The sequence below is a fragment of the Calonectris borealis genome, chromosome 2 (assembly GCF_964195595.1).
Source record: "Calonectris borealis chromosome 2, bCalBor7.hap1.2, whole genome shotgun sequence".
Classification (NCBI taxonomy): Eukaryota; Metazoa; Chordata; class Aves; order Procellariiformes; family Procellariidae; genus Calonectris; species Calonectris borealis.
Window position 1 is genome coordinate 150787082 of NC_134313.1, and position 24511 is coordinate 150811592.

Consider the following 24511-nt stretch of genomic DNA (forward strand, 5'->3'; position numbering starts at 1 on the left):
AGTTAATAGAGGCAGGGAATTTAAGATGCATCAGTGTTTGCATATTATGTGTGGGTTTGGATGATGTTAGTCTCTCTTGACTGCCTGTGCTCAGAGGGATTGCTGGGTGGCGAGTGGTGTTTTAACATTGCGTATCTTCTTATTGTCACTGCCTTCTTCAAATCATTATTTGTATAAGTGACAAACTAGCTCCACCTTTGCCTTCTAACTGGCATTTCAGTTCTGTTGCTTTTTTTGATCTAACCATGTTCATTCTACTTCTGTTTACTCCCTGTGGCACTCTTCCTCTAACTGCAGTTCAGTGCTACCATGCTTGATATTCCTTGGCCAGCTGACAGCTCACTTATCTAATGCACGTGGAGCCTAACAGTTTCATAGACAGGTACTACTTCTTGTCCTGGGCTTCTGGTCAGTAGGGTTTTTTCCCAACCTATATAATGAACTTTACCCTGCATGTAGATGAACAGAAGTAATGGCTTCACAGAGGGGTATGAACTCTTCCTATTTAAATTGCTAACGTACAAGTCTGACTAATGTTAACATGTTTATCATCTACTTGTTGGCTGTTCTAGCAGAAATGTTAGTCAAGCATTCTTATATCACGGATGGAGTTTTAGTTTGTGAATAAATGAAATAACACCAGTTCTACCAGCAAATCTGAGTACTTTGTCCTCAGACTTGCTGTCAATATTTTTCTGAAAATACACAAGCAATCCTTAGTTGCCAAAATTACAGTTTTGGATAGAGAACAAAAATGTTGTTCAGAAACATTTTACTTCAAAGTTAAGAAGTATTTTTCCATTTGTATTGTGTATGTTCAGTTATATAGCCCAATGCTTCGTTCTTTATCTACTTTAACTTTTACAGTAATTAATTGAAAGAACAAACTCTGATAGCAGACTCAGCTGAAGGCAGGCATTTTAGCCAAAAATTCTGCTACTGTTAATATTTGAGCAGTTTGTAATGCACATAAATATTTGATTTCTCACACAAAATATGTTTTACAAAAACTTAGAACTGTGTTCCCCGAACTGTAGAATGTCAAATGACGAGAGCACTTTTATCAATCAGCATGGTTAGAATTTCAACACAGCAACTTTCTGCATTATGTATTAAGTGATCTTGTTTGTCTTGATTAATTTTCTACTGCATATTTACATGGTTACTAGAAAACAGGGAGGGGAAGAGAGAGAGATGCATGTAATCGTTTTTGTAATTTTTTTCAGGTATTTTTAGCAGCAATGATGTAGCAGTATCATTTCCAAATGCAGTATCTGGCTCAGGATCTAGCACTCCCGTTTCCAGCTCTCATTTACCTCAGCAGGCTTCAGGCCACTTGCAGCAAGTGGGAGCTCTATCACCTTCAACTGCGCCTTCTATAACTACTGTTGTTGCTGCAACTCAGGTAAACCATCGCAAGAGTTTAAGATAGCAAACCATGTTACTGACGTGCTTATTTTCAATGTTAAAAGAGACAATAATTTGTTTGGAAAATAGGTTCATAAACATTGTATTTGTTGTGAAAATGTTACAGTGGCTAGAAGTTCCCCATAATATTACATAGTCCCATCTTTGTAGCGCACATAGATTTTTAAAAATGGTCTGTGGAAGTGTGTAGTAATAATGACTATATTATGACTAGTAGCATAAGTGCTGGTTACAATTAATCAGTGCTTTAACCAACTCTGTTATCAGAACAATGTTTTACGAAAGGATTTAAAAGAGGAAAACACATAAAATTTTGCATGTTTCATGCAAAAATGCTGGTATCAGTTAAAGGAACAGAGGGGTTTATTTGGGAGATTTGACAAATGGACAGCTAAGGCTAGCCCTGGCAAAGAGGTGGCCAAGGCTGACATCTTGATAGCAAATGAAAGTTGACACATATGCTACAGTTTTGTATTTGGAAGGTCATACAAATGAAGATACGTAGTTCATGTTTGATGGTGAAGGGATAAGGGGGGCATTGGAGAAGTGCAGAAGGGTGACATAGTCGAAGTAATGAACCAGAAAAAATATCTTTATGGTAGTTCTTTTTAATGAATTTAAGTTGGGCAAGATTGCATTTATCAAGGCAAGAGAGTATGAAGTTATTGTTGTGGAGAGCCACCATGATTAGAGTATAAGTATGAAGGAATAGTGTACTGGACATTATGTTTTTATACTTCGTGTTCCTTATATTTTTCATTTTCTGATGGGAATCTGTGTTACAATGAACATATCAAATATATCTTTTTTTGTGTGCATATAAGCCATCCACTTTTAATTTGTAGAGTCCACAGTGACTTAAGATAGTGGATATAAACCCGAAGAATTAAAATCAAGCGTAATACATACATACTTATATGCGCATGTGTGTATGTGCACACGCATGTGTGTATAGTACATGTATATCAGAAATACTATGTGCAAGCCAACATAGGATACATTTCAGTATCAAATACCACTTCGTTGTTACAGGTGGCGGTTCATATTTTTAAGTAATTCTTCTGGACTGGTTTCCTGAAGAAATAAGGCTTGCGTTATGCCAGTGTGACTTCTGTCTTGTAACTTTGGAACCTGTTGGCCAGTTTCACACAAAATTGGGTGACATGTCTGTTGCACGAATTGATAGAAACTATTTTAAAGAAATGAATTAAAAATACGATGTTTTGGCAAAGAGCCAATATAGCTTTTGTGAAGGGAAATCACAACGAATTGGACTTAGTCCCTTCCCCACCCCACCCCCTTAATTCCCAAAGAGTATTACACAACATAACTCACTGAAGACACTTAAATTGAGCAGTCTGGAGATAAGGGGAGAGGTTGTGTCATAATTTAGTAGCAGATTAAAAGATTTAAAAAAACCCAAACAAGTAGATGCTCAGTTTTCACAGTGGAGAGGTTTACCATCAGACTCTTGGAAAGATCAGTGTTACGGCCTTTTGTACAGCTCAATGTATTCATAAATGATCTAGGAAAAGGAGGAGGAACAGAAGCCAAGTTTGCTGATTATGCTAGGTTATGCAATGAGCTATTATGAAGATCAGCTGTCAAAAACTGCTGAAAGACCTCAGCAGCCTATGTTGACAAGGTGGTAAGAGGGCAAATGAAATTCATGTTAAAGGAAAAAGGCAGTTTCTATTCAAAACAGATACAGTATGAAAAGAGGTACAAGAAGAGCCATGGTAGTGAACAATGGCAAGGAACAGCCTCTTTATAAGGAATGAGTAAATAGTGTAAGACTCTTGGCCTGAAAAAGAGACTCTGAGATGGGATAAGAGAAGGGTCTGTAAAATCACAAATGACATGGAAAAAGTTAAATAAGCAAGAATTGTGCACCATCACTTCTATTTGTTAAACTCTGTCAGAGGATAAACATCTTCAAAAAGCAATGGGACAGAGCCTATATTTAGCAGACAGGAACGGAAATACCGTAGTATTTTTTTCCTCATGTTATCATAAGAAGGTGAAGTATACCCAAGGAGGTGCACTTTCTCTTAGTGTTTAGCTGAACTAGAGAGCCTCCCCTAGGTTAAGTGCTTAAAATTCCTGTCCTTCCTTTGGCTCTGTTTTTTGGGAGAGGTGTTCGGATTGTGGTTGTTTGTTTTTTTGCATGATGATTCCCCCCGCCCCCGAGGAGTCTTGTATCTTACCTCAGTACCTAACTTGTTTTCAAGTGGTCATAGATTTACTTGTCAGGATCTTATTCACAGGTACTACCATTTAAAGAGCCTTTTGGTTCTGAACTATAAAGGGAGGTTCAAATGGTGAGAAATTTTGGTTGACAGCCTTAAAAGGGAACACCTGTGTTTGCACAGAGAATTAACGAAGTCCTATGCTGCTTCAATGGTTCTAGGACTACACTTTGGTAACTAGTGTCTGCCAATTGGAAATTGGTGAAGGCATAGTTTTTTCTTATATCAGTGGTGTCAATGCATAAATTTCAGCTTGATCTTTCCACTATCTGAACCATTATACAGGCATTGATATTTCAACCAAACATCACGCCTCAGATAAGCTTTGTAGCATGACATGTCTCCAAGTTATGCTCTGCAACCAAGGCATCTATATTTATTGTCCCAACCTTTTTTCCATTCTGTATTCCCTGTCTTCACCATTTGCAGTTAGACTGGCACTTTTCCTTTTTATCTGGCTTCTAGTAACATCCAACAGGTAGGCAATGGAAGTTTCCAGTTGAGGCTAAATTGCTTTAACTGTCACCTTTCTGGGTTTTTTTACCTTGCTGATTTATCAGTTTTGAGAGAAACTTCCTACAAAGAAGCTGTAGTGGCAAGAGGTGAACAGTCAGTTGGCTTTAAGGTCCATGGACACAGTTCTTCCTCATTCATGGGGAAAATGAGTTTACAGAGTACTTTCTAGCATGGAGGAGAAAGAAGATGGATGTCTGTTGTGAATTTTAAAATATTAAGTGCTTTCATGTCCTGGTTGAGGTTTAGATTGGTGCTGCTTCTGTCATTGTCCAGGCAGATTAGATGCTTTTTCCCAACTTTCAAGACTTGAAAATACCAAGCAGGTCTTCCCCACTGGAAGTGTCTTTTGATTCATGCTAAATCATGACAACCACCTGTAACGTGCCTTTGTTTTTCCTGGCCTCTGGGAGTCTTCGTCAGTTTCAGTTCATGAGGTCTTTACTAGTGTTTGAAGAGTCTCAGTCAAGAGAGCCTATTTTACCATGCAGTTGTTCTCCAATTCAAGAGAACCATTTTTTTTTTTTAATCTGGTTATCGTAAATGACTGACTATACTTCAAGGGCTAGGGTTTTTACCTACTTAGTTCTGCAAAGTTTCATCAGAGTGCTGTGTCTGCTTACTGGGCTCTTGTGGATGTATTCTCAGTGTTTACCCACCTCTTGACCATGAAAGTCTTCGAATAACAGTGTGCTAATGTATTTTTTGTGTAGTGTTCTAATTAAAATCAACTAAGATCCTAGGTGTACATACAATGGTTATAAGTTAAGGTAAGCTTGTGCCTCTATAGCAGATAAAAAGTAACAAGTAAAAAAGTAGGTTTTATTTAAACTATTAGTTAAGAGAGCAAGTCTGCCCAAACCTTGGTTGCTCAGCTATTTGGTCAGGATGGCAGACATGCAGTTGGAATAGTACTAAAAATTGGAAGAGCCTCAAAGATGTGCTGACAAGGTGCACTCCTCTAAGATTTCAGTTGTTAGGTTTTCTTGGTCTCTATTGGGCATTTGTAATTATGATTTTTGGGACATCATAAATTTGTCAATTTTTGATGGATTTTTTGCATCCTTTTTTTTAAAGCAAGGGTGTTAAGAAATTCTGAAGAGGTGGTCTTGGAAAAAAAAAATATTTCCATAGAATTAGTCTCAAAATTGGCTGAACTATTTTGATTAGGAGGTTATGGTAGACATCTAATAAAGAAAATTTTGTTCACAGTGTTAAGAAAACTTGCAAGCAGTTGAAATCAACTGTCCTAGAGTGAGAAAATTAGGTAATACTACTGTGCCTTTTGTTATTTTTGAATAACTGCTATGTCCATATAAAACTTTAGTGATTAAGACCCCCAAGTGCTGCTTTTTCCTTCAACAACTAAACAACACTGATTTTAAAGCTTAAAAAAAAAAACGACTTGAAAATCCTGGATTTTGATTCTTTCATTCTATTGTCTAGTATGATAGTTCCCATACTGTGGTTTTTGTTTGTTTGTTTTTAAGACAAAAACACAGTATGAGCCTTGTTGCAATCACTTTTCTTTTGTGTTTCATTTTCTTCTCCCTCATGCCACTCATAGTTTCTATTCCAATCTAATAAATCCAGAAGAGATTATTAGCTTGTGTTCCATGCTGTGCCATAACTGAATTTAAATGCTGGTGTTCCTCACCAGGTGGGAATCAGTGGTTTAGTAAAAATGCCACTTGCTGGAAATGCAGATTTTTTTGCATCCTATGCCTCTTTTTTATGTCTTGGGCATAGCGTCAGATAGGTTACACTGCTTAATTCATTGAGGCTTTATTAGCATAACAATGCATTTAACAGTTGCAAGAACATAGGAAAAAAGCGATACAAGAAAGAAGGTACAGCTCACACAAATATTTGGTCCTGGTTTTCTGTGAATTGAATCTCTTGATATGCTTGTCGATACTGCCTGTTTTGCGTGTAACAGCAAATTACTGTATCCCAAACTATTGTCTTTTCTCTCAGAAGCATGCCTTTAACTTTCGTATGAATATTAATTTGTGCTCTGTTGTTGACAAAAATCACTTTCTTGCATTTGGATTTTGAATAGTGTCTTAATTTTTCCCTATTAAGCCAAGTCACAAGTTACACCACTCCGAGGTCTCATGCTCAGTTTTTATCTCAAAGATTTCCTTGTGTTTCATAATTATAGCAGAAATGTTTGTCAGCCTCTTGTGTTGTTCTGTAAGTTTGCTGTGTTGCTCTTTCTGATAAGTTATTTGTAGTGATTAATATACGTTCATAAAAAAAGCGGTGACCTGGGTGCCTCAGTATCTTTTGATATTGTACAGCAGGATTTGTTTTCTGCTTATCAGGAAATGGTGTTGTTAGGTTAAAAAAAAAAAAAATTTTCTTTTTAAATTTTGGCTTAGTTTATTTAGTGTTTTATAACGAAATGTTTGCTACTTTGGTGAGATTGAGACTGAAATTGGTTGAGCCGTCTATTCTTTTTGATGACTTAGATGAGTGAAATTACCCCACTACTGCTCTGTGGCCGTTTGTTTCTGGTGTCTCTACATTCAGAATACAGGATCAGACTGCAGAAATGGAATTAAAGGTTTTTGACTGGGTTTTCTTCCAGTCATTGATTTATTAAAGCCATCTCTCAGACTGTATTCCTTTTAAGAAAAAAATGCATTTAGGTATCTTGCCGTCTGATTTTAATAGTATTTTTAGTGGGTGTGGAAATGGCGTGTATTGGTTTCTTTAAGACATACAACCTTTTATTTTAAACATTTGAAGCTCATTGACTATTTGGTGCTGGTATTGTATGATTCAGTAATGTATGATCTTTACATTATAGTAGTCTCAGTTTATTCAGAAATTTTCAGGATTTATTCTTGTTCTGGAAATTTAATATGATCAAATTGTGACTTTGTAGATGATTTTTTTTTTTCTTCTTCTCCCATGTGATGGTATCTGTGCTCTTAGTGACTGTAATAAGCTCATCGGTGAGGCAGTTTCAAGCAATATTGCACATACTTGTTACTAACCTGTTTTACAGATACAGTCCAAAAGATTATTTTCTCCTTAGGACAGAGAGAAAAATGTTTTTTGCTAGTGGATTCTTCTTTCTTTTTCAAGCTGTTTTTCTTCCTCTGCAGCTTCTGTTTTACCTTCTTACTAAGTTCCCATCTCTTACTTTATGCACTGTGCTTCCTTTGGCACAGAAGCAGCTATTAAAGAGAAAGAAAAGGACAAGAAGTATCTGTAACAGCAGTCCTTATGGCTTGCACAGAGATAGGGAAACTGAGTAGTTGCTGTTCGTTACTCTTCTTGGTCCAGGATTTATTTGTGATGGCATGATAGGTCCGCTTCAACATAGTGTAATAAAATACTGCCTCCATGGTGGAGATGCGATAATTGGGAAGGTAGGTCTGCTACTCAGTTGCAATTCTAAGTGAAATAAGTTTGCTTTAATCACTTCCATTATCCCTTCTGAAGTTCGTTTGGCTTTACTCCCTTTAGGAGCGGTAGAAGAACAGCAGGGTTTTCTTTAGCATTCATATAGTGATGGTTATCTTCCTTTGTCTGATCCAGCTTTTAGAGGGAGATAAGGCTTATTTTTTTTTCAATAGATTTGGAGTTATTTGTTAACAATAGGGGAATGTGAAAGCTCAGGAATCCTGAGATCTTTTCAGATTCTAAATGTTGGGCATCTGATGTTTCAGATGCTTCTGTCCTGTGGTTTTTATTTTCTCACTTTCTGAATTAGTCTACTCCCTAATTTTGATGTCTGTAGTCGTCCCCTGCTCTTTCTCCACATCACTAGTTTACACTATTTTTTTTTCTTGTCATAGTTTAAGTCTGCTCATTATTTTGCATCTATCAAGGGAACTTTCTCCTCCTTTTTCTTTTCTATCCTGGCACTCACAGGAAAATGGATGAAAACACAGGAAAAAGGAACTCTATTCTTAGTTCTTCTCCCTATCAACAGAGAAGTTAGGAGCAGTTTTGGGAGCAATCTTATTTATACCTTCCAAAACAGGGCTGAAACTATGAGGGAATTTAAGAGTACATCTTCAACAAGTAGTCTTTGCTGAAAATTCAAGTTGAGAGGTTTTTTGGCAAGTCTTCAGAAGGGGGATTTGGGCATTTTCATAGGACAGTAAAATGCACCTACCTGATTGATATTGCTGCCAAGTTTGCAGTTGTAGTCTCAAATTATGTATGTCATATTCTCAAATTCAGTATGGCTAAGGAAGATACTCCTCCATCTACTTCTGTTTCCCAGTCTTGCTCAGAGAAACATACCCTGTTTCCTGCCCTTTTTTTTTTTTTTTTAATGAAATATCCAGCTCAAAGTAAATGTGAGAAAGGGAGGAAAGTTTCAGGCTAAGCATCTGAAGTTTGCTAGAGCTGGGCAGCTGAAAGTGTAAGTCCATTTAAGGAAAGTTTCTGGGCCATCCTCTCTGTGGGTACTCTAGAAAATGGCAGGTCTACTAGCTGTCAGCGTTTAATGAACTTTTATTTGGGGAGTAGAATGAATACAGGAAAAAAGACAAATTGCCCTCAGTTCTAGGACATTGGGATGTGACAGATGTGACAATCTCAGACTTCAAGTAACCTGCAGTAGATGGTTGGCTGCTTAAGTGAGCTTCCTGCTTTGCTCCCAAAGGTACACATCGTAACCATGTGTAATGGCTGAAGTTAAGAATTTAGTATAATAGTCTTGCAGACACCTTTGGATCAGAATGTTTTCAGACTTAAAACTAGAGACTTTGAAATGGTCTCAACAAACTTATTTAAGCAATAATCCTTTCTTGCATTGCAAAGGAATTTATCCTAATTATGGTAAATTACGTAAGACATGTAATCAGAGATTATTTCCATAATTTAGGAAGACCCTTATGCTCTTTTTACATTTTTTCAGGCCACTTCCTGAAGTCTGTTTCTTAATATAGAAATAGCTGAGATGTTGAATGCCAGAATAGCTCTTATGAAGTCCAGAGTGCAGATAGTATCGATATCTGCTGCTTATCTGCAAAGCTAGTAAAGGGTGGGTGCCTTGTGGTGAAACCTCTCACCCCTTAGAAATCAGTCATTTATGTAAAGCATAGACAGTGCTTATGACAATATGTTAATGTATTGCCAAATTTCTCCAAACTATGCTTCCTCTGGTGATCATGACATCAGGTCATACCAGTCTTTTCCTTTCGCTGATACTAATGCATTTGATGTAATCTAGAGCAAGGGATCTTTCCTGTAGATAAACAGTATGTTTTGTAAGTTCTATTTGTTGATTTTTTTAAGTTCAATTTATACATTGCCGTACAGTGTGTAAAGTAGCAGGTTTTGCAAATTTGTGGTCAGTTTGGTTGTATTTTCTGCATTTGTCTTTCTAAAGATGATTTGTATTACCTTTAATATGAGTGTCAATTAAAAAGAGAATTATAAAACATCTGGAGATCATGATATTGCATGGTTTAAGCAGCATGCTTCCAGAAAAAGGAAATCATATCCTTACTGCGGTACTAAAATTCTCTAATCAATAGAAATGGTGGATACATGAAAACCAATTAACATATTTTATGTGACTATCAAAACACCTCTTAATGATAAGATCTCTCAAAAGAGGTTCCTACCCACTGGGTCAAAGATAAACTATCAACATGGATCACAGGCTGTTTGGATGCTGAAATTACTCTGTTCTTCTTGTCTCATAACTTAAGAAAAAGATATAAAAGAAAAAGACAGCATATCCAGAACAAAAAGAAATCATTCTTAATAGAATATGTTGCTCATCCTTGGGACTCATTGCCACAGGAAATTGCCAGCGCTGGTAGATTTAGAAAGTGTGCTAAATGCATCCCTCAGTATGTTGTAGACAGAGAGGAGTTTGGTATTGTGGTGTGAGATGTCACTGCAAAACAGTGACTTTCCTTCCAAAACCACTAAACCTTGTGTCACAGCCACTTAAATTTAAGCGTCTTGCAAAATTAAAAATGTAAAAGGTCCATGCTAGTAAAGGTTTTTCCATCTAAATTTTCTTGTTCGTCACTTAAAAGCTGTTTTAATTCCTTGTTACTTCTAGGCAAAACGGGTAGAAATCTGATTTTCTTCTCATTCAATCAAACTGAGGATTTTTGGGGTGGGGGTGGAGGAGAGTAGCAAGGAGGAAGAATTTACAGCCAGAGGGAGAATTCCTTCTAACATGTGACTCAACTAGAAGAACAAAGGGATCATAGTTGCAAGTAATCTAGTATTTAGCCCAATTAAAATCTTTACTTTTTGTATTTTCCTCTTGCTTCGGTAAGATTGTCTTCGCGTAGACTTATATAATATACAGGTAGTCTGAAAGGCAGTTGCATGATTTTGCGCAGTGCTGCATGCTGAGACAACTGCATCAATGTTTCGGTCTAGCAATAAATGTTTTCTGCCTTCAAGCTGAAGCTTATTTAGCTTGGCTTATCTGGTGCTGCTGTAGCAACCATCAGTCTCCAGGCAACTGAGGCACATTGACCTCTTCGTTGAACTGAGTGTAGCACTACTTCAATTTAGCTGCCTGAGACAATAGTAATGGTGTTGAATGTGAAAAATGTGAAATTTTCTAGTCTGTATGCAATGGAAAGAATAAATAAAAATTATTTAGATGAAACCAGATGTTTAGGTTTGACTTGAAAAAGATTTCAAGTTTACATGGTGTATGCTTTGTTACAAGCTGCAAAGTTCATTGCTGATGCAGTGTCCTTATAGGCCTTGTATAAAATATTGAGAATCTTGCAAGCATTTTTACACAGCAGTAATTCTGCTACTGTAAGTGTTTGTTTCATCTCTTAAATAGCAAAGACTACTGAGGTTTATTTAGAATGTTAAAATGTCAGTGTTTGTGAATAAGTGGCTGATTCTTTATTATTACTATTTTTGAAATTATAGATGATCTTGACAGTAGTTGCTTTTCTCTCAGATCCATTATTTGCCGTATTTCAAGTGTCTGGCTTTCTTTGGAATACTTACGTGAAGAAAATAGATTACTACATGGGTATACTGGGTTTGTTTCCTAATCAAGTCATTCTTTCTGCTAGTGAATATGAGAGTGAAATTGTGATTCCCAATATATAGGTTATTGTTCTTAAGGAAAACAGATTCTTGGGTAAGATATTGCTTCCATTGTCTATGTAAAGCACATACAGGTTAAGTGCTATGAAGGCAGAGGTAGATGGAAAGGATGGAGGAACAAACTTGAGGTAAAAAGGATTTGTGTCAAAATGATAGCTCTGTTTTCAGTTAGGTTTGTGGGGGAGGTGGACGAATCCCAGGGTCTTATCTCTGTAAAGCCTTTTTTTTTTTTTTTAAAAAAAAAAAAGAGGGCAAACCCAACCAAACAACAAAGACCTCTTAATGAGGTAGTATTGTAATAAGTTTTTGTAAAAGTCTCTTTTTTTGTGTCTAGTTTATAAATAAATAGATTTTAATTGGTTAAAATTTTATATAATATCCAGCTTAGTTACCATGGAAGGGATGAGTAAACTGGTAGTACATTTGAGGTTATAGCTTTTTCACATTATTGGAAGATAGGCCTTCTACCCATGTGGTTTTTAATGACTTGATGTGCCCTTGTTGTACACTGGGCAGAGGTATAAATTAGTTTCTGTAGGTGTGCCATTAATTTTTCATTTTGCCTTTCAAATCCCACTGTGTTTCCCAGTTGCATTCATTCATGCCCTTCTTGGAAAATATTTGAGTGCAGCTGTTTGAAGGTTAGATGGTTTCATTTAATTGAAGGATTTATTTGTACATTTAATCAAACAATTGATTCTCAAAGACAGTATTTGATTATTTGCTTGTTCATAAGCAAAAGTCTTCATTACAGCTAGGAGTTCAAAGTATTTATTTTTGCTAGTAACATAAAAAGTACTAATGATGTGAATAATGTATCCATAGGATGATTTTACATGTCACGTATACAGTTTTCCTGACAGATTTTAATTATAATAATTTGTACATTTGTAATTAATGCTCTTTTTGATTGAAAAGTTGCTTTTTTCTTCTAAGATATCACAGACCCTTTTTCTGATTTCGTTTTAACTTTTCCAGCTCCTAATTAAGCTTTTCAATTAATTCTTTTATTTCAGCCAGTTAGTGAAAACATTTATTGTAAAATTCCACCTTGATTATCTGTTTTAAAAGAAACCCAAATTTTAAGGACTTCAGAGTGCTTGGATGGTAATGGTGGCAGTATGGGATGGGTTATCGTCAATCCCAGTATTGCTTTTGTGGAATGAATGAGTAAAAGACTACAGTGGATGTTTGGGGTTGATTCACATTGGTGATGTATGTATGATGTCAGGTGAGGTGAGGTTAGCTGTGAAAAGTACACTTTCCGCTTTCAGTCATCAATAGTGCTGTAGGCTGTTTTAGTCAAGAAGTTGATATAGTTTGCTTGAAAATTAATTATGTTCAACTTATAACTATGAAAGCCAAAATATAAATTAAAAAGGTGTAAATGAAAGTATTGATTTAGTTAAAATATATAAATAGTGTTTATCATGCTGCATTTTAATATTATTTTGTGTTGTGCTAGTTGTTTTGAAAAGTCATATGATGGTTTTCAGAAGAAATGTGGAAACAGTATTTTATTAAGGGTTTTCTGTGTTGTCCTCAATTCCATTTGTATTTCTTGGCATACAGGAAAGTAAAAAGGAATTTGGATTTTTTTTCATTGGAAACAAGGTCTAGATAACATTTCTAAGCAAATTCCATATTTGTGGTGAAAATATTCCAGAGTTGTGTTGCAGCAAGTGATGCATGAAAAGCTGTTGATGTGGCAGAACTTCCTCTTGGGCTTCCTAGGAATTTGGTTGTATTGCTGCAGTTAACTGCAGTCTGGCCACCCTTCTGTGGGTGTGTATTGCCATCCCAGATGAACAGCTAACAGAATTCAGTAAGGCAGGTGATGATGTATAGCAGTGGTTCCCCCACATGCCCTAAATGAAGTTAAAGATTGTAGCAGAAGCACTGAAAGAATAAAAGGAAGCAATAGCACATTCTTCCCATTGCATTGCATACCCAAGAAAAGCCAACTGTTATATGCTTCCCATAGTGTAACTGGCCTTAAAAATTCTAGGGATAAAAACCACTTTTCTTCACTTGTCCAGGTTAAGCTAGGAAACATAAGACCAGGTTGCTTTTGCTGCTGTCACTTGATAGGCAGCTCTTTTTGCTTCCAAAGAAAAGCAATTAATTTTTATATATGTATATTATCAATTATTGATTATCATTATGTACATAGCATTAATATGTTTTAATATCTAAGCTCATTTAATTGCAATGCAGGTTTTAATTTTGATGTTATTTTCAATACTACGTTGTTCAGATAAGTGTTGTTTGCCATTGACCAAAATACATCAGTTCAACATGACTTCTAGATGAAGTAAGCTGATGTTAATATTTGGTCTAGTGCTTGAATTTCCTTCCGTATTTCATGAAGCTAGACAATTGAATGGAAAGCATTAGTAACATCTTCTCAGAAGTGTGGCAGAATAGCTCACAGAAAATTTAGCTTTAAACTTTCTGCATCAATTTTTTTTTTATACTGTTTTCAGTAGTTTTTCAGTAGTAGTTGGCCATAAGAAGTAGTTGTTGGTGATACCTAGTGCTCTTGATTTCTTTACTTTGTGTTAATTTAGGAACGAGGGGTAGCTTTGTGCTTTCTATCACAGCATTGTGCTGTGAAGAACCTAGCATGATTGGTAAATGGTGTGACCCCAACCACATTAATCTGGTACTCATACTTCAAGGGATGTAGACAGTGCAGGAGCAATGATTTTTTTTTTTTTTATTTTAAACAAGAAATATAAATAACCTTTGAAATTATTGTTGACAAATAGATATTGGCTGAAGTAGGTAATTAGGTGATCTGTCACTAATTGTGAAGCATTATCATAATACAATGCAAAGCTACAATATAGCAATGACTGTTTCTAAAGCAGAGGGGAAAAGGGATGTTGATTGGATATAAACTGATGAAGAAGCCGTCTTGGAATTGGTTGTTCCGGCCATCCTTGTTGTCCTATCATGAAAGGAGGAGAGTTCAGTAATGGTTTAACTACAATTAAATCCCTCCCCTTTCTTTATGGAAACTCAACTGTAGGCATTTCAGCATTAGCCTAAACAATGGTTTTGAATATGTTAAGCCCCTAACAATTAGGGAGCAGTTTGGGGCATTGAATAATGTGGAATGATGCAATTGAACCTGACAGCTTCAACAGTCAGCCTACTCATGGGACCCGAAAGTTGTTCACACTTGGTTTCATCTCTCATCACACGCTGAGTATTAAACCCTTACTGGTGTGGAGCTGAGACAGAAATGAGGCCTGTTATCAGAAAATATTTCATAGCATAAAACTTGAAAGGAACAGGGGAATAGGCATGTTCAAAGGTTCTCAAATTTTTGAGACCTAATCTAATTGTGTACAGCTAAGTATTGGCTCATTTTTCTCCCCTACCTTTTTTTTGCTTAAAGAACACGTAACTTCTGAAATGAAGAAACTTTTCCCTGGAAATTTAGGTAAACGACTGGTTATGAATGCGAATAGTTGTCAACTTGGGAAACTTTATAGTCATACTGTTACAGTAAAATACCATTTTGGAGTGATGCAAACAAATCTAAAACTATTTTAAATGTTTCAGAGGATATTTATATATACGAGTTAAATTCAGTTACCTTGCAAATCTAGTTCTTTAATTAGAAAAATATACTTGCACTTTCTCTCTTGCTGTAGAGGAAGTGTTTTTAAGCATCAATCAAGTATCAATCATGTATTCTTATTGCACTCGGGCATTCCATGAATTACAGTGTATCTTCCTTCTGTGCTGCTCTGCTGCTTATTGCTTTACTGATTTATTGAACACGCCATAAATGAAAGCAGTGTATTATATACCTCTAGATGGGCTTAAATCCTTCTGCTAAAATCTCTTCAGGAAAATTTGCTACCTTTTCAAAATAAATACTTAACAGTCTCTTTATTTTGTTAGTTCATACATTTTGATTGTGTATTGTGTTGACTGTTTAAATAGAATCAGTTGAAGTAAAGAATACTACAGCTTTAAAAGTTCTGCATTTTAGAACATGTTTCAGTCCTGTGACCTTAATATGTATTGACAGGATGATTGCGCATTTTTAATAAGTGCTTGCTACAGCTTGTTTCGACTGTGAGTGAAACATGAAGCTCCTATTTCACCTTTAAATAATGTAGCAGCACTCCACCTCCTCTACTTCCCTGTCAGATGAAGTCGTCACATACATAATAAAGCTTCGCAAATCATTATTCTTGTCATTTTACATTGCCATTTAAAAAAAGTATTTTAAAAGTGTTTTTTTTTTGCCTCCATCTTACTTGAACAATTTTACTGATGTGACTTTTTCCTTTGAGAGTTGCATAGGATACGTGATGGCACTAGAACTTTTGTAGTTCCAACTTGTTGTAGGACACCTTTACTATTATTTTGAAGTATAAACAGGGGTTAAGTTTAGGGTGAACCACCACTTGTTAAAAAACTCAAGTTCTTAGATATTGTTTAAATTATGCTAAGTCTTTTGATCTGTTATATCAACCCACTTAGCAAACATTGTTTAATTCCTTTGATGTCTTTTGTTTTGTGATGTGATGGTTACTCAACAGACTTTAGCAACTCCTTTCAAGATACTTAGATACTTTTAGAAACTTCTTAAAGCTATTTGGGCATGTTTCAGTCAAATAAACGTGTATTCTCCTTGCTGATTATAGCTGCCCTGCCACCATAAATTAATACATAGTTGCTATTGCACAGGTTTAAGCAGCCTTGCACTGAATTACATAGAGTGAGAGTAAGTATAGCGGCTTCTGTGTAAAATGTGAGCAGTACACTCACTAGAATTAAGAGAAATCTTTTATAGAAATATTCTCAAACTAAACAGAAATAAGACCTGGTGTTTGTAGTTTAAAAAATAAAAGCACAAACGGTATTAATAGAATTCATAACCTCAACCAATTTATTTAAATAAAGTGTATGTAGATTTTTATTTTGCTAGTCTTGCCTCTTAGATATGGAAGCAAATAATGGTTGAATCTTGTAATATTCCATTCTGTAAGGTTTCTTCAGTGAAAGAATTTGACAAAAAGCTAAACTGTTTTTGAAGTTTGTTTTGTTTTTGAGAGGAAAACAGCTGAAGGTTGCTAGTGAAAATAATAGTTGCATTGGAGTCACACTATAGGCGTTTATTAAGGAAAATAGCAGGAGCTGTGCAGTATTGCTGCCTTCATCAGTGTCACAGTACTAATATCTACTGTATTTCTGGAAGCTGTTATACCTGCATTATTTTTAAGACTTACAACTAATTCAGATTAATTCTACTAAAGACCTGCAGTTCTTAAAAAAAAAAAAAAAAAAAAAAAAAAAAAAAAAGGAATAACAGCCAGATTTGAAGTGAAACTGTGGTTCTGTGGCTAGCAATGTTGCACATATCTTTAAACTGAAAAGTGAAAAAAACCTGATCATCGTACGTAATTACTTGTGGCTTTTTCTAACTTTGTGACAGTAGAAGAATGTAAGTATCAGGCACAGTTTCTCACCAGTATATAGTAAATAAAGCATCATTGAAAACAGTTGTGTGAATTCATAAAAGTCCATTCATCAAGTTTAATATGTTGGCTGAAAGCCAAAACTTAATGGTAGTGTGTGATTCTTTCCAGAGACATAGTTTATACTCTGTAATATTTTGCTGTAATAACCAGTATGTTTCCCCCGTCTCTTGTGTGCAGTTATACATGTCAAAATGTCCCACAAATTGAGTTCCTTACTGTTCACCTTCTTTTTTCGTTTTTCAAAAAAAGTTTCCTTTGTAAGGGTTGTTTACATTTTCTTAAAAGATGCATTTTAAAACCAGTGATCACACAGGTTGTGTATCTTTTGATTCACTCACACCCCCCCAATATTGCAATCTTTTCTTTGTTCTGAAATAATTTTTGTATCAGGTAGGAAAATGCCTTTTTAATAAGCAGCCGTGCCTTTTTTTCTTTGATTGCCTGTCTCTGCAACTCAGCATTTGACACAAATCTTTTCTTCGAAAGGGAAAAAGCATAAGCAGCCAAGGAAGAAGGTATTTTTATTGCGTTGGATTATGCAAGATTTTGGCCAGCCTCCTTAGCTTCATCTGTTTAAGGGTTCATTTTCGCTTGTTTGGCACAAGTCCCAGCAGAGACCTTCAGAATTGTGGTTAGCAACATGAATGAACACAAACTTTGGGAGCTCTTCAATAAGTAGAGCTGGCCAACTGCCAAAAATACAGTTCCTTATATGGGGTCAGGGCAAAGCTGTGATTCGGCGAGCCCCCTATTGTATAGAAAACATACTTGTAATGGCTGTTTGCGTTCTTTAAAATAAAAACAAAACAAAACAAAAAAACACCAGGCTTCCAAGTCTATCAAAATAGGAAGTAACAAAATAGTGTGCAGGTTTTACTAATGACCGAGTCGAGCAAAGGAAATATGGCTCTGTGTAGTTAAACTATAGAGCTGAAAGTTGGACCTTTTGACCCCCACAGCCGGCTTGTGATGTAAGGAACCCAAGCATTTGTGAGACATCTGTTGTCTACCTGCCCTTATTTTGTAAATGGTTTAATAAGATTAAATAATTAGTAGGATAACCACATGGTCGCCATGCTACTAAGTCCTAGCATTGAGTGCATACTTCAGGATTGCAAGGAAGTCTACCCATCCTGCTACATGGTGGTTGTTCTAAAATGCAATTCAGGTATTCTTAATATTTGCTGCAGTAATTTTTTTTATTAGAAGGTTTTTTTATTAACAGATCTTGCCAACGACAAGTAAAACACACTTTAAAACCTGATACATTTTCAAAGTACTGCAATTCTATTTCTGTACTCACAAAGGGAAAATAATATTTTTTCTTTTAAATACATTCAGTTTTTAAAAAGCATTCAACTTTGAAAAAAATTAATAATTGTGCATTAGTAAGGCTTCTTTAAAATATGTTTAGCATTTCTTCCCCATTTAAAAAAAAGGATTCAAGTTTTAACTGGTTTCTTGCAGGCAAGCACCCTACCTGGATCTTCGCTCAGTCTGCCTCCATCCCACATGTATGGCAATAGGCTGAACCCAAATTCAGCAGTGGCAGCACTTATAGCTCAGTCTGAAAACAGCCAAGCAGGTAAGCTTCCCGCTGCTGGTGACAAATGTGCAACTTTGCAGACTGAAGTATTTTTAAGAAGATTGTTTAATTTTATTTTTAATACATTTGGTTATTAAATGTTTGTATAAAGTTGTTACGTGTTGAAAGTAAAGACTCAGTTGTCCTGCAGAACAGCGTGGTTTTTCTTGCCCCCCTGCCCCCCTTTTTTTTCTTTCTTTCTTTTTTTTTTTTTTTTTTTTTAGTGTCTGAAATGTAAATGTTTAAGCAGAGCCATCAGCAGGCAGGAATGCAACAATGTCTCCAGTGACTTCTGTGATTGATGTGTTCAGTTCGGAGCTCTTTGCAACGAGAGTAACACAGCTCTGGGTTTTGTCGTGAATAGTTAAACCTTTATTTGCATAATTCATGAAATTGCATTACATACAACTTCGTGTGAAAGAGATCCCGTTAGAGAACTTCTGCAGCTTTTAATAATCTTGTGAATATTTACTGATTGGCATTTTGTACCGTTGGCTTTCCTCTACAGTTTTAATGAGCCGCTGGCTTTGCTTTGTTTCATTCCCTCCGTAAGGATTTGTTGACATGTCGTAGTAGTCATGCCTGTTTGGGGGAAGGGAATGAGTTTAGCAGTTTACCAAGAATGGATCAGTCATGTCTTTGCCCTCCAAGAGGTCGGAGGTCGCCTGACTCAGAATAGGGGGAGGGCAACCTTGAAGGGGGCAGATAGGGTTATTTTATTGAGAGGCCATAGGGAAAATAACCCTTTTGAGTCCTTCCAAGCAAAACGTTTTCGTATATTTAATGAGGCCTTTTTTGTTTGTTTTACTACCTTTTTAGCAAGGGACTTTCCTATGCTTCTGCTTATAAATAGGAATTAGTGAATTATACGTTTTCATAAAGTTTTCAGTAAATTTGCAGAATAATGTGTGCTTGTTAGATGGCAGCGGTAAGTTTAATAAGTTATATATTTTATGAGTTGTTTTGGGATGCAAAGTGTTAAAAAAAATACAGAGCATCAGGATTTGCTGTGATAAGCATACAGATTAGCTGTCCACAGCTGTGATTCATTACTTTCACCGTAGAAATTAAAAGTGGCTGAGGGGAGGGTACTGCAAATGCAAACCACGCTTCTGTGCTGTAAAACTGAAAGGAATGAAAGAAGTGAACATAATCCATGGCCTGGTACAGCCTCAGAAATGTGTAAGGACAACACCTTACATGCTACAGTTCAGCAATCTTAAACTACTTACGTATTCACTCTTCAGCAGTAACTACAGATAGAAGTTGAGATTTAAGGTATTTTTAAAATATCTACATCAGCTTTAAAACTCTTATCTAAGAAGAGTCGATTTATCAGCTGTGAAATATTTACACTGCAGATCAAGATCTCGGAGATAATAGCCGCAGCCTTGTTGGCAGAGGAGGTTCACCCAGAGGAAGTCTCTCACCACGGTAAGCATTATTTACATTGGAGAGTGCAGGCAGAGGAAATGTTTTAAGATTTGGAAACTTCGCTGTCTTTTTACTAATAATACATAAGTGTTTTAAAAGCATATATATATATATATGTGTATATATACACACACATGTATATCTAAATTTATTTTTACATAGATACATCTGTCTAAAAAAAACCCCTAATATGTCCAGATAGCTAAAAATGTGCTGAAATTTACTTTTATATCAACTGAAATTAGGTTTACAAATGAAGGACTTTACTTAAGAAATGGAGACTTGCTTTAGAGGGATTTCTCTATCATTTAATCCACATGTACTACTTACCTCCTCAGATTTGTTACGATAAGCATGTTTTAGTCATATTTGCAAAAATGCCAAAATCCTATAGACTTAAAGACTACAACTATCACAGGAATAAGATAGTCTGAGAAGTTAAATATCAGTAAAAACATCAAACAAGTATTTTCTTCTGTTCCCCTCACCACTTCAAAATACGCAACAATTCTCTGTCAAAAAAAAAAGTACTTTTTTTGTTGCGCTGCAATTCACCTCTACTACAGAAGTTTGATGTAAGAATTCTGCTGGAATTGTATCACATTATTTTGTTTTAAAATACTTCTCTTAAAATTTCAATATGGTGTTTTAAATACTTCAGTAATATTTTCTGTTTATTTTAAGTGAATCTTTGTTTTTAAAGGGCTTTATTTTCCATACTGGGTCCCATATGAATTAGATTTTATAGTGTTGTTACTGTATTTTTTTTACTTAGGGACTAACCATGGGGATTTTATCTTGAAAAGGATTTTAGGATAGCTAAAAAATGGTACTTACACAGATACAGCATTGTAACAATGAATTTGATTGTTACAGCATGTGTTTATTACAGGAATTTATAATAAATATCTCCAAATTAGATAATTTAATGTACATGTCTGGTGTTGTTGATCTTGTATTATACTCCTTAATTAATCAACAGACTTCTTGGTGAATGGGGTGAGAATATCCATTATAATACTTCGGTGTTATTACCTAGTAATGAACTGGCTTTTAAGCTTTCCAATATGTGTTGCTTCTAAAACAATAAATAGAGAATTTACAAATTAGTTTAGATTGTGTTCTCAGAATAAATACATATATTTACATTAGCATATAAATCTTTATATAAATAAGGAATATGTCTGTATATATACAGTCAAGTAAATTAAGAGAATTTTGGAAAGGGAAATGCTCAACAATTAGGAAATTCCAGAACTTTTCATTGTATATTAACTAGTCCTCTTATGCATACATGCATTGTGGTAATTACAAGTTTTAATGCCTTCTTAGTTAATATGCACAGACCTGGTCTTTGTATGATTTGCAGTAGGCCACAGTTGTGTTCAGGCTGTCTCTAGGTAGAATATTTGGGAAGCTAAACTTCTTAAATATGATGCTTCTACGGTGCGTGTGTTCAGGGTATATACAGTCCAGCACTTACAACATGGTCAAATTTCAGCTGTTTTTGGTGCGGATGGCAAAGGAGAAATGTATGATACAAAGGCCACCTCAGTCCACAATTGCAGAGCTTCCTTCAGCGTATGGAAGCTGTATCACTTCGCAAAGAGCAGATAACTTTTGCTTGGCAGTAGAGTTGTTCAAAAACAAGCTAAAAGTGGGGGGGAAAGGGGGAGAAATCACTGCTGTAGTTCCAAAATTGAAAGGTGGAAAAACTTAGTTTGAAATACCTCGCATGGAAAAAATTTAGAAAACTTACCCATTCAGTTAAGTTCAGTAGTCAGCAAATTTCACCCCTGGTTTGTGTGATAAGAAAGATCACACATATGTCGACGTTTCTAAAATGTGTAGGTACCTTCCCACCTTCCCCAACTAAATAAGTAAGTAAATCTGGTTACTTAAAATATGGTTTATAGTGAATAAAAAGCTAACTTCAAAAATCTGCTATCTGAAAACTTTGCAACTCTGAATGTTACCTGCTTTATCTATTAAAATTATTTTTCTGCAAGTTCTGACTCTCTTCCCTTTGAAGCTTATGAGATTCATGAATAACACACTTCTCTGAAAGAACCATGTAATTTTCAAATAGTTGCTTAAAATAAAAACACTTGCAGAAACAATTGTTTGCTGTTGATGACGCAGCCGATTGCAGCTCTTCAGAGAAGACGTATGTGACTCATGAGCTTGTATGGTCACTTCAAATTCATATTGTTATATCTTTCTACCCCTATATAATCACAGTGTTTGATGTTCAAGCTGTCATATTTAAAGTTTTAATATATATGAGAAATATAACTATACCTGGTATATGTAAGCTGTTTCCATTTTGCAAAGGAATTGCCGCTTTTCCCAAGGTAGCACTTAAACTTTTTTTACCCCATACTTAACCTTAGATTTAAAAATGAGTTATGTAATACCTGCACTGAAGTATGTATATATGCCTATATCTAAATTCAGTATTGCTTACAATTAATACTATAAGAGTATGAATGTACCCCAAACTTCAAAAAAAAAACCAGTTGTGAAAGTAAGCAAGGTATGAAACATGAAACAAGGGATTCCCATCTCAATGACAGCATTGGACCTGCGCATACAGCACATTTATATTCCTATCAGAAACTATGATCCAATACTATTTGGAATAAGGATTCAACCTAGTATGCAAGAACCGTATCATGTCTAATGAATGAGGCAAGTGTTCAGCTGGAAGAGGATGGATTGACTAATGTTGCAATACATGGAAATCTAGATTTTATTTTTTTTCTCCTTCTGTACAGGCTTCCAGTGAAGGATTGCAGAGGTTATACAATCATGTGTTGCTTTCTTTCTACCTTTGTGAAATTGATAGGAAACAGTCCTAAGCCCAACAAGAATTTTGTTGGTGATTTATAATTCAAATGGCGCAATCTGTTAGAGTAGCGTTATGCGCCCTTCAAAAGCATGCATACTTAGAAAGAAGTTGCTGCAGGGATTGTGTGGTGGTTTTCTGTATTTGTTTTCTGGGTTTCGTTTTGTTTTGTTTTTTAGTTTTTTTTGGTTGGTTGGGGTTTTTTTAAGTGTGTTGTTTGTGTGGAGTGTAGTACATCTGTTCAGAATGTTTCCACATAAACCTTTCTTCTTATCACTTCAGCACATAGTGTAAACAACTAGTTTTAAGGCTGTTTTTGCCATGTCTGTGCTGAACTGTTAAACGCTGTTGAGTTGTCATCTCTTGTCAAAAAACATTACCTTGGTTACCCATTCATCAGGGCTTTTTGTTTTAACAAGTGTTTTTCTTCTTTCATCCTGTATGCAAAAGAGGAATTACTTATAAATACTTGGAGAGCTCTTAAGTCACCTACTTAAAACCTTTTCTCGTAAAAATCGCTTTGCTCTGGTGCCTCCAAAATGCTTGACGGTCATTAGGTAGCTAATGTGCTGTGACCACTGCTTATTACGCTAATCATAATTAACACAATGATTTCCTGAGCCCTGTATGTTGTCCTGTACTGGGACTATGGTGGTCTTGTTGGTAAGTTTGCACTACATGTAGAACAGTGTGGCTGTGATCCTGTGATGGCACCAATAGTTATTACTGTAAGTAATAAGAATCCGAATCTGAGCTCACTGGAGTTGATTTAAAAAAAAAAAACAACAAAAACACAACAAAACAAACAAACAAAAACACCAGCCAACTTTTAGTGGGCTTTGGTGTTGGTCCTGTATGAGGAATGGGGCTATGCATACATGAGGCCAGAATCCTGAGTCAGAAATACACTGAGCATCTGGTTTTGCTCAAAGGTTAAATTTTGCCCCATCCAATGCAAAAGAAGCCTTCTCATAGGACCTGAGGGGTACCCAGCTTTCTTAGTGGCTGTGTGCTGAATATTTGATTTTCTTCTGAATGAGAAAAGACATGTGGCAAAGGGATTATTCTTTGAACTGTGTGTGATCATGAGTAAAAAAGGGAGTATATTAAGTGTGCACAGCACAGGCAGAGGATAACTTTAACTTTCATTGCGTCCCTTGTGAAATAATATTTTCACAAAGTCCCTCAAAAATCTGGTTTTACATGATTCTTTTTAGAACAAGTTAGACAGTGGAATTAATATATGGCCTTTCTATGTGGAAGTACCATTATTGTGCTGATTTTAATACTTTTTTTTATTTTCCCAGTTTTCTCTGGGAAAGGTTTGAAGATTTTTTTTTTTAAAAGACAGGTGCTCTGTGTATCCATATACAATGGTTTCCTGCTGTAGAAGTATGTGTTGCATAATGTAATACAATGATTTTTGTCAGTTAGCTATTATGTTAGTCTGTATGCAAGAAGAGGTTATGTGCTTTCTCAGTATAAATTCTCATGCTGTGAAATATTACATCTTTCTTTTATTTAAGTCATGGCAGTGAGAACCAGGAGTTCTTAGTGATTTTGATGAATTAACTTAGTCTTGGAAATGTAAGATATGTAGGTGCTAAGGGCTGATATCAGGTAAGAAACTTCACCAGCCTTATACTAATACATTTCCTTCCATCCTTTTCTTTAAACAATAAATTGCAATATTTTCAACAGATCCCCTGTAAGCAGCTTGCAGATTCGCTATGATCAATCAGGCAACAGTTGTGGGGAAAATTTGCCCCCAGTAGCAGCCAGCATAGAACAGCTTCTGGAGAGGCAATGGAGTGAAGGACAGCAGTTTTTATTAGAGCAAGGCACCCCTAGTGACAGTAAGTACTCACATTCTGTG

The 24511-nt window shown here is 35.7% G+C and overlaps 1 protein-coding gene across 13 annotated transcripts in view; it reads left to right on the plus strand.

Moving 5' to 3' along the window:
- MLLT10 (MLLT10 histone lysine methyltransferase DOT1L cofactor) overlaps positions 1-24511 on the plus strand; it is a 130559-nt gene that overhangs the window by 93017 nt on the left and 13031 nt on the right. For all 13 annotated transcript variants that reach the window (XR_012672711.1, XR_012672713.1, XM_075143916.1 and 10 more), the window contains 4 exons: positions 1227-1405; positions 18236-18353; positions 19715-19787; positions 24337-24491. Coding sequence is in view for 11 of the 13 variants with exons in the window: in XM_075143916.1 (XP_075000017.1) it covers positions 1227-1405; positions 18236-18353; positions 19715-19787; positions 24337-24491 (525 nt within the window). In the remaining 2 variants the exon portion in view is untranslated. The remainder of the gene's footprint in view (positions 1-1226; positions 1406-18235; positions 18354-19714; positions 19788-24336; positions 24492-24511) is intronic.